An 11,154-nucleotide genomic window follows, 5' to 3' on the forward strand; every position below is an offset into this window, starting at 1 on the left:
TCAGACTAGGTGTAGATAGCTACTGTACTATAGCGTATTCAAGTCTACGGGCATCAGTTTGCAACTTCAGTTTTGATTATCGACTTGCTGTTTGATGACCATTCAAGCTGAAAGCTTTCTACCACGTGTAGATACTCAGGTAGCGTATCTAGCTAGGTAAGTAAGAATATCTAGCTACACGGTTTTCTGTATGCATGTTTGTAGATGAAGCATATAGAATCTATCTATATGAGTGTTACTTGTGATGACTGTTGTTTCTCTGCTTTCTTATGAAACCTGGCTAGTGTGCATGTCTTTCACTGCATGATCTTTGAATCTTTAATTAATTCTGCTATCTAGCTATAGCCTACTAATTATTACTGTATGATCTAGTCATACAGGACAGAGGCAGTCATGCACGTAGATGTGATTTGCTTGAAGTCTAGTTTCTTCATTGTTTCCATTTCCTTTTGCCTGTTTGAGTGAAATTAAATTTCATATTTCTCCGCCTTTCCATCTTCTAGTTGCTAGCTATATATGTCTGAAGGTTACAAGTTAAAAATGGAGTGCAGTGTCCTTTCTCCTGCTTTTCAATATCTATTTGGATGGTCTGTTGGTCTATTTAAGGAAATCTGGATATATGGGGCAAGAATTGGAGACATCTACGTGGATGGTCTATTGCCTATGCTGATGATGTTTGCATTGGTATTCCTAACGTGATACAGGATGCAGAAAATGCTGAATACTATTTGCTGAAGAGAGTAGGCTATTGTTTAACAGCAACAGAAGTAGTTGTACAATTTTTAGTAAAAATAGACTTCTGTCACTCATAAACCCGGAGTTGCAGCTAAATGGATCTGTTATGATGTTCAAAACATGAATAAAGCACTTGGGAGTGGATATGGATTCATTTCGCCTGACAATTTTTACAGTGGAAGGAAGACTAAAAAAAGTCTTTGGCAGAGTCAGCACAGTACTTGGAAAAACTGGTAGGATTCTGTATTCGGACAACATATGGAGGTGCATAATTAATAGGAAATAATGTCATATGAGTGCCATCTGTGGAACTTGGACAGGTGTGATTTGAAGAATGCTCTAAATAGAGGTCTGAGAAAGGAGGTCGGGAAAGGTCTCGGCATGAAGAAATAGGACTTGATTAACAATCAGTTTAATGGAACATTCCAAGAAGCAGAAGAAAGAATTAGGGCAATGAAACAGTTCTTTTAAAAGAGCTTTTATTTAGTAAACAGGTTAGTGAGAGGAATGTTTACAGTAGCTGTTGACAAGAAGTTGCAATTAGGTTATGTGTAAGTAATTAGGGTGGGTAGAGGGGAAGTTTTAATGTGTTTGTTTGTTTGTTTGTTAGTTTCTTTTGTTTCTTATTGTTGCCCCAGTGGGAACTACAATGTACATCATATACATGCATGATGTGAAAGAAAATTCAATAGTAATAATAATAGTATAGTCAGCAGTGGTTTGAATATGCAACACACACACACACACACACACACACACACACACACACACACACACACACACACACACACACACACACACACACACACACACACACACACACACACACACACACACACACACACCATGCACTATATACCAATAACCCACGTTACTATCACAAATTTTACAGACATTCAGCTGCAGTGGCATATAGTCAATCAAGTTGCAAGGTTTGGGGAAAGCAAAGCAGCTTTTACCTAACCTTGTTTTATACGTTGCATACCTAGTCAAAACTGACAAAATTCCAAAGCAACATTTCAGTCCATCCCTAATAAATTCTCTGAGGGGGAAATTGCTCCTTCATGCACTTTGTAGCTATGCTACTGCTCTAGTGATTGTTTACTTGCACAAGTAATCTCACAGTATTTAGAAATGGTGTGTTTAAATTCTGCTTTTGTCTTTCTTTTAGTGTGAGTGCATTTATGTGACTACTTTTGCAAAGTTTTACTTTGAAGAACATCAACTTAATGAGGGTTAATTTGAATGGATGGAACTACTCGCATGGAGACTTCAAGCTCATATAACATTGCCCAGTTATTATGATAAAGGTTAGAAAAATACATTGTATGACGTTTTGTAGTCCAATAGTCGGTCCAAGAGCTAACACTGCACTATTCTTTGTTGTGATTACGTATGCACATATTTAGATTTTAATGGATTTGGACTTTTTGAATTTGCTGACACTTTTGTAACAATAACTGGTTTGACAGTTAAAGAGTTTCAAAATGCTTATCTAGGCATATATTTATTTAAGGAAAAAGGCTAAGGGTTTGATGCTCGGTTATATATAAATTTCTATTTCTTTTAATTGTATTTATTTTGCATGCTAATTGCATACTTACATATCAGTTACAAGAAAGCCTCTCTACAAAATTAATTGATTTAGAATTTAGAAGTCTCACGTTTTCATACTGATGTTTGTCCACTATGAAAGATCCTTTTTTGATAGTTTTTAGAGTACAAAGATAGGAGCACTTGTGCCATTGTGCTGACTTAGTCATATTTGTGTGTGATTTAATTTAAATAAAAAGAAGTAACAGATATGTTGAAATTAATGAATAGAATTTTGGACAATATTCTGTTATAAGGCTGAAATCCATTCATTTGTATTGGGAAGGCTGCTGGTTTTCTATTTTTAGTAAAGACTTGTTTATTGATCTCTGTAATTATATATATATATATATATATATATATATATATATATATATATCCTTTTTTTGGAAAGGTTCTATGTTTTTGTATGGACTCGAGTCTTTGTGGAGTTTTTCAAGAAATGATATAACAGATCTCACGCTGTAGTGTCTCGTTCTCATATAACACAACAATGCTGGAGATGTCATCAGCTGTTGGGCTTTGAACAGCCACAACTGCCACTTTTTCTAAACAAGACACTAAGATGGCCAATGAGGTGTAGCTTAATTACTGCGAACAATCGTCATAGTAGTTTTGTTTACAGTTAGTTCATCATTTCTTGCTTAGCTAAAAGTAATTTGATCAACAAGTTTGTCACTATATGTTGAATTATGAAATGAAAAGAAAAATGTCTTTCTGGTCACGTTTCTAATGTTACCCCAATCGGACAATTTTGGGTGTGGCCAAATGATTATTTCTACACTACACAACATTAATAATTAAATACTTTCAGACTCTTGTGTGCTCAGTTCAACCTATATCACATAAATTATATGATAATGATATAGTGATATACTTTAAAATTGCCAGTAACATGTTAGAACAGTTTTGTTATAGCTGGTGATCTCTTTTATGAAACTGTAAGAGTTTTGGTGTTTTATGCTAACTACTGGTGAATTTATTAGACAACAAATTAGAGTGACGTGACATATTAGCAGACTGATCAGTAATGGTTGCTCGATTTTAGTCTTGCAGTATTAACGTATAGAATAATCTTGCAGTAGCCAAAAAAGTAATATAGTACTATGAATGTGTGTTACACTTATAGCTGATATAATTTATGCATAACTATTGGCATTTTATGATTATGCTTTTATGTTGTGTCTAATATAACATTAAACTGATATTATGCAACTTTAGACTGATGCAATTGATTGCTATTAGCTTATGATTGTGTTTGTATCATCAGACACTAAGGGAGTAAAGAATCTCAAATATTTTAACTCATAATCTTATTATAGTATTAAGTGTTGCATTTCAACATTTAATATCTCATCTACTTCAGTGTATCGCCATCTAAACAAATTTACTAAAGTATATGTTACTGTTAATATTTTGTAATGTGAACATTTGTAAGCGTTTTCATTATTTCTATTATTTGTTTTCACCTCATAGTTGTGCTTAAAATTGTTTAGAGAAGGTATCATTATAAATGATGACGTATAAGTCAGTGCTGTTTTTGTAAGGTGGCTTCCTGTTGGACTATGGTAATGTTGATTTTATTAGTATGGATTTTGATGATTTTTTGGCTGATGAAGAAAGGATGTTGTAGTTGATTGCTATAGTGTGTGTGTGTGTGTGTGTGTGTGTGTGTGTGTGTGTGTGTGTGTGTGTGTGTATGTGTGTGTGTGTGTGTGTGTAAACGCAATGCAAATAGATATACTACATCTGTTGGCTTTGTTAGACAGAAAGATCTCTTCATAACCATGCATGGATTGCTTAGATGGGTTGGATACCTGAAATGCTGCTACAATTAGACGGATAAAGTTAACAAGATTTTCAGCAGCGTGATAAAAGTGTCAGATTGTATTTTAATATCTAAATATGTTTTATAATTTCCACCTTCTCTGTTGGAGCTCAACAGGTAATGCTAAATTTGCACATATACAATGCGTTTTCTTGGTAATTATATGTTTGTATGGTATCGCTACTAAATTGCCAACATGCCATAGTGATAATAGGCTTAGAAGACTAGTCGCGTTTTTAGCTTAATTAAAGCGTTATGGAAAGAACAAATAATGGAAGACCTATACCTCACACTAATCACTGATCTAGCACTGTTCATCTTCATGGATGTCATTGGCAAATCTGATCGAGGATCTTGGAATTATTAGGCATTTGCTAACAGTTCATTTGAAAAACGTACGTTTTACACAGTGAAGCAGACTAACGATACAGAAACCATGCATAAACGAGCATTTTCGGAACCAACCAGTGCGCTCTTAACGAAAGGGTATTTACCCTAGGCTTCAGAGCACGTGACGTTCTAAACAATTGCTAGTATCTTATTCTAGGCGTTCTCGATTGTTGAGATCTATAGATAAATATCTAAACTGGACTTGGGCGCAAGCAACTTCTGAGAATAGCGCAAGTGCAGCTACACCAGCTACACCCTGTTACCGACATTCTCTTAATAGTCAAAGGTTGTTTTTTTGAGTCAAATTTGCTGCTGACTGCATCGCCTCTCAAGTCTTCTTCTATGATATCTCGTCCTTTTATACGGGTTCCAGCCTAAACTGGTTACTTATCCACTCATGCCGAAGGTTCCATGTGTATTTGTATCCGTTGACAAATTGAATGCGCATAGACAAATAGTCTAACCGCAAGTCCATGATGCAATGATTTGCAATAGATGCAGGCGTGACTTGCTGTCTCAAGAGGGTATAATAGGGCAGCGAGCCAATCTTTGTTCTATAGACTGAAAGGATCACCAGCTGAGTGGCTGTTATCACACCATGAGACTTTGGCTTGTCTGCTTGCTATTTGAGCTCTTGACAGTTGCGACTCGATGTACAATTGCTGTCATCACTCAGGCCCAATTCCTCTCGGATGATGAGTCTACACTCTATCCTCTACAATCTGGAAAGAAGGATCGAGTGCGGAAACCACAGATGAGAACGATTTCGAAGAGCGGGTCTAGTGAAGTGAACTCCCAGTCGTCTCAAACGTCCCTCCTTCGTTTATCATCTCGTTTTGAGAGCAGAACAGATAATTTCCCAACAACTAGTTTGCAGTTTAGGAGCAATGGTAGTCCCTGTTTTCCTGCAGTTTACGCTGTTACTCTGCAGAACGGTCACTGTTCACGTCGAGTTTCAACAAAGGTAAAAATTAGAGTCAAAGTTTATATGATATCAAATTTTTATGTAGTCGCCTTTAGATGTGTTATGGACAGTGTACAAGCTACAGCCACCTTAGTAGAAAACCTCTCAGTTTGCTTACTGAACAGATCGATGTCGAGAGTGTTTGCAATTGTTGCTCTCCGGTTGGGAACGTGTCTGTCAAGAGATACACGTTGCTTTGTACAATCGGTGGACGCAGAATCAATAAAGCTTTCTACCTTCCTCAAGTCAACAAGTGCAGATGTAGGCCTTGTCTTAGTAATTAATCCAGACTGACGATTCTAAATCAGTTGAGGTGTGGGAATCAATTGTCGTTCGATACAAATGCATACTGATTGCATGAGATTAGCTTGGATAGCGTCTATGATCTTTGTGTTTTGCATTAGAGAGTATTTATAGTTTTGATTTGACGATAATATTTGATATAAATATGAATAGATTTGATTCAGACAAACTGTCTGGAAATGGCGTACATGTGCTGACTGTGTTGGAATTTGCCTCGTGATTTCGAATTTAACTTCTACTTCAACTTCTACTGTACAGAAGCTCTTTCATAGTACACCATTTGTAAACGGAGTTTGTATTAATTAATAATTATGCAATTGCAGTTGCTCAACAGATACGCGTATTTAAATCTGCACCAATTTTTGTAAGTAACAACTACCAAATCTTTGCTGTATTCTGAAGTTTTAATTGGTGTTTGAAAAGTAACACACACACACACACACACACACACACACACACACACACACACACACACACACACACACACACACACACACACACACACACACACACACACACACACACACACACACACACACACAATAGCTTAAAGTCTATTCTTACTCTAACGCCTTTACAATTAACAATTAGACGATGGTTATATATGATGTGTTGATGTACACTATTTATATAAATGTCAACATATTAATTGGACAATAGTTTGTTTATGTTGTGTTGTTACTGCTTGGCATGCTTTACTAATTCTGAAAGAGCAGCAAATTAGTTATTGTGTTGTTACAAAAACAAAAATTAATGAGATTGCACTTTAGGTTAACTATTCAGTTTTCTGTGGTCCTAAAACTTACTTTTAGTTTGCACAAGTAGGAATTTGCTCAGAAATTAAGAAGTAATCTATATCTATAAATTATGAATGTTTAGATAAAGTATATTTAAGCAACACACACACGCGCGCGCGCGTATACTGTTCTGTTTTAGTTTCAAATCATTTATTGATTTTATTTGACCTATTTACAGAAAACATGTACTTTGAAGAGATTGACGTAAAAACGTTTTGGTATGGAACTATGTAAGTTAATGATGCACCTATATCATGAATTCTCTTGACTATATATGACAATAGGTGTGTGTGTGTGTGTGTGTGTGTGTGTGTGTTTGTTTGTTTTTGGAAACGTAGAATTTTCACAAACCAAGGATTTAGCAAGAACACAAAACTGTGAGTCTTTAGATCAGTAGTGATGCCAGTTTTATTATATTGTTGTAAGACTTGGGCAATCAATCAAGTAGATATTCGAAGACTGATCACTTTCATATGTGCGGTATTAGATGTATATCTTGGGTGTAATGGGACTGAACAAGATAAGAAATACCATCAACTTGAACTCTGCCAAAGAAGAACCAAATTGAACGTCAAATTCAACATCAAAGATTACCGTGGCTTGGTCACTTAGACCGGATTAACGTCTATCGTCCATAAAAGTTCTGCTGACAAGCAAGTTCCATGATACGAAACGTCCTCAGCATGGTCCAAAGAACAGGTGAGTTGATACCATGCAATGCAGCCTGGATCATTGAATATTGACCTGTCACAAGCAAATGACGGTACTTCCTGGCGGAAACTTCTTCTGGGATGCTGAAGCCCATAGTGGGTATTGGCGGAATTCCAGGTTCCAGTTCTAGGTTCCAGTTCCAGGTTCCAGGTGTGTGTGTGTGTGTGTGTGTGTGTGTGTGTGTGTGTGTGTGTGTGTGTGTGTGAGAGAGAGAGAGAGAGAGAGAGAGAGATTTGTAATACACTTTAGGATCGTAAGTTTACTCAAAAACTACATAAATGTATGCTTTAGTAATTACTGTAGTAAACAGTTACATAAATGGTGTCAATATTGCTTAATTAGGTAATTGTATTTGTTAAATTCAACAGATTTGTTATGTTGTCTACAGTATTTGTATTGTATTAGATGACAATAGTTGTATATATGGTACTAGTTTGCTGTTTTAGATAATTTTCTTGTTTTCTTGCTATGCTGTAAATGGGATCATATTGAAAACTTGATTGCCTATTTGTTAAATTGATTAATTTTGTTTAAAATTGTATATGCACCTAAACATGGATTCATGTGAGTCTGTTTATATTAATTAATGATATGATACAATCTTTCTAAAGTATGTAATGCACTATTGACAATGTTAAAAGACTTTTTTTCTAAACTCAGAAAGGAACCATCATCATCCTTTGATATGGATATCTTGAATGAATTAATACATGAAGCACTGTCAAATAATTTAGCTACTGACAAGGTTTGATGAATCTCAGGGGTAGATAGAATTTTAGTAATGGTGATGATTGTCAGCACCTTGTGCCATTTGCTAGCGATATTATCAGACAATATAGTCAGATAGTCTAGTCATACAAGGTAAAGAAAAGGCAAACCATTTTCACCTTTTACAGTTAAATAATTAAACATCATTTTCTATGAGGGTAGGTGATGGCTCAGTTACAGAGAGATTGCATGTAACACCTGCAGTCGAAGAGTGCTTTTGATGATCACCGAACTGTATTATGATGATCTATTTGTAGCATACCTACTAAGCTGCATTCTAAGCGATGCCTTATTTACATATAGACTATATGCTGTAGATAGCACTGCTGATGGTTGAGAAATTGTTTTGCGAGCACTACAGGAAAAGTGGAAAATTAAATGTGATTGTGCTCAGAAGCATTTTGTAATGTGAAATGTCACATCTGTACTATATGCACTAGAGTTACAAATATTTGCGATCACAACCTTATATAGCCATCAAAGTGCTTTTCTGTCATCTAATCTCTCGCGTTGCTGTAATTTATTGTTGACAGCATTTGGTTATCTAACAAAGAGCTCTAAAAAGACATGCCAACTGCATCTGGTTATAAATATCCTTATCTTTCTTTTTGTTTTGACCATTGTTGTGTTCATTTCGAAGGCTTGTAAGAATGAGTAATGAGTGTCATTAGAGTAGATGACTTATGTGTCAGGGATGGCTTCATTTACGTTTAACATTTTGATAGACTGATCGACTGGTGTGGCCTCTAATGCGGTGCTCTCGTTCTAACAGGAAATGAGGCTTTGATTGTTTAGTGATGACTTGATATAGGGAAGGTATGTAGATTGATGTGGTATAGTAACAGTTTATATTTATATTTCGTTTTTGCATTTGAAATCATATCTATAGACGTAATGATGCGGTGAAGTCAGACCAATTGACGTTGATCTTTAATTTTGTTACGGTCGATCTTTTTGACTACATGCCACAACTAGAAGTTGATAGCAACCAGGTAGTGGAATTCATGTAGTTGCAATACCACAACGTACTGATGGGAAATCGAGTCAATCTATCTAAACTGTATGCTTTTTCCCCATTAAAAGTGTTTTATTAATGTACAAGAGGATTGTAACGATTATGAAAAGATGGTTGCTCTTGTATTTGACACCCTAAGACATGCAATGTTGAACGATTTCAGCAATGCAAGAATAGATACAACTATCAATTCAGTATTTGCTTGATGCTGATGGTATTTTTGGTATTACAGTTTGGTATCACTTAGTGGCTACCAGTAAGAGCAATCAACTCTTTGAATTATCTTGGATTCTGCTCATGCAGATGCATGTAGCACCAAATTGTATGTAAACATAGACAGCACCTACTCAGTGTAGCAGATAATACACCCATCACCCTTTGTATTCTGACTGATTTGAGCTACAGTGTGTTGGTTAATTAATATATACAGTATATGTAATGTATCTGCATGCACAACTGGTCATAAACCTGTGAGTGCTCCAGGTACGCACATTCAAGGAGGTTGTCTCCTCTGATATCTATGCACACTTGTGCCATCATGTCACCAAAAGTCGTCCTTTTGTCGTCACTGCCTAAAGCACTCGATCACTGCGGTGTGACATTTGCATGGCAAATTTGCGGTCGAATGCTGACGTTGCCTTTCGACAAACTTCATCCGGTCGATTAGATGCGGTCAATTTAGATCTAGAAAAACGGGCGTGGTCACGTGGGCGGAGGCGGGAATGAACTGAAGACGCCTGGTCTGCAGTGGACTGTACTGCGTGGGTTGACATTTTCCTGTATAAGGCATAGGGTTCTACCAGAGTCGTAGTTGCACACGATTACGGTCTCTAGCAAGCTTGCAGAGTCATTGCCAACACAACTTTTCCTTGATGACTCAATTCCAGTAAGTGTATTTGAATATTGATCACCGGGGATGAGAGCAGGTGTCTTAATTGATGTGATTTCTGAGATGTGATCAATGTATAAACATCAGGTTGCTCGATCTGTCCGATCATTCTGATATCGTTTTCGAAGAGTCGCGGAAGATAGGATGAGGGCAATTCTTTTGATTTTTCTAGCGGTATCGTGTGTTTTTTCTATTGCAAATGCAAGACACACTGCAGGACTAGACCGTCGTAGAGTTATTCAGCAAATGAACGACAACCTGACATTTTCGTCTCTTGCGACGGACAAAGTGAAACCACACTTACCGAGTGCAGTCAGCAATGATTCTCGTCAGAACAACGAGTCGAAAGTTTTGGCATCACATCGACGTTTTGGTGTTGCGAGTAAGCGTGTTAGCTCTCCGAGAACGGGTCGCACTCTTTTGCACACCGGAACGTCCAACAGCTGCTCTGCGAGACTCTATATTGTTACTCTGCGTCACGGAGATTGCTCGCGACGGGTGGAAACTGCGGTATCGTGATTGTTGTTTGAGATCGACGGGCCATTTTCTTACTGCAGTTTGCTGTTGTCTAGATGTGTTATGGAACGTGTGAGAGCTACACGATTCCTGACGCTTCGAGGTTGCTTTCTTCTACGGCGTCGGCACAGCGTCGTGTTCTGCGTTCGTGCTCCTGTTGCTCTCCGCTCGGACATATTGTGATGAAGAAGTATCATTTGTATTGTGACGTTGACGGACGCAGAAGCAAGAAACTGTTCTTCGTTCCTCGAGTGGGCAAATGCAGATGTAGGCCTTGTAGGGAACTGTGAACGAGTGGTACCATACGTACACTTAATAGGAAACCGAGGCTTTTGCCAATTTCTGTTACAGTGTAGTGGACACCGTTTGGCGACGAGACCTCGGATCTCGACGGTCACAGAATGGTTAGATTTCGTGTAATTGCGGTATGTTCTGGCCATTGCTGTCGGCATTTTATCATTTGTGGTCTAATAAATGGTGTAGCACGGTAGTCAATATGCTGCGTTTACGATTGATGGATGTTGCTTGACTTTGTGATGTCTGTCTGCATCCGTTAGACCTCGGGTATTGATCAAGTAGTATTTGGCATGCAATAATACGTATAGCTGAATTTTGTGATTAGTTTATGCTAGAACTTTCTGTGCA

The 11,154-nt window shown here is 37.2% G+C and overlaps 2 protein-coding genes across 2 annotated transcripts; both read left to right on the plus strand.

Moving 5' to 3' along the window:
- The first annotated feature begins 3,956 nt into the window (after positions 1-3,956).
- LOC134180268 (uncharacterized) lies at positions 3,957-5,994 on the plus strand. Its single transcript, XM_062647383.1, has 2 exons — positions 3,957-5,510; positions 5,567-5,994. Exons 1-2 carry the CDS (start codon positions 5,145-5,147, stop codon positions 5,792-5,794), a joined length of 594 nt encoding a protein of 197 aa, XP_062503367.1. The 5' UTR covers positions 3,957-5,144; the 3' UTR covers positions 5,795-5,994.
- A 3,887-nt stretch (positions 5,995-9,881) lies between these two features.
- Positions 9,882-10,799, plus strand: LOC134179319 (uncharacterized). Its single transcript, XM_062646186.1, has 2 exons — positions 9,882-10,503; positions 10,566-10,799. The coding sequence occupies exons 1-2, from the start codon at positions 10,138-10,140 to the stop codon at positions 10,797-10,799; spliced, it is 600 nt and encodes a 199-aa protein (XP_062502170.1). The 5' UTR covers positions 9,882-10,137.
- Positions 10,800-11,154: the final 355 nt, after the last annotated feature.

Source organism: Corticium candelabrum, chromosome 5 (genome assembly GCF_963422355.1).
Source record: "Corticium candelabrum chromosome 5, ooCorCand1.1, whole genome shotgun sequence".
Classification (NCBI taxonomy): Eukaryota; Metazoa; Porifera; class Homoscleromorpha; order Homosclerophorida; family Plakinidae; genus Corticium; species Corticium candelabrum.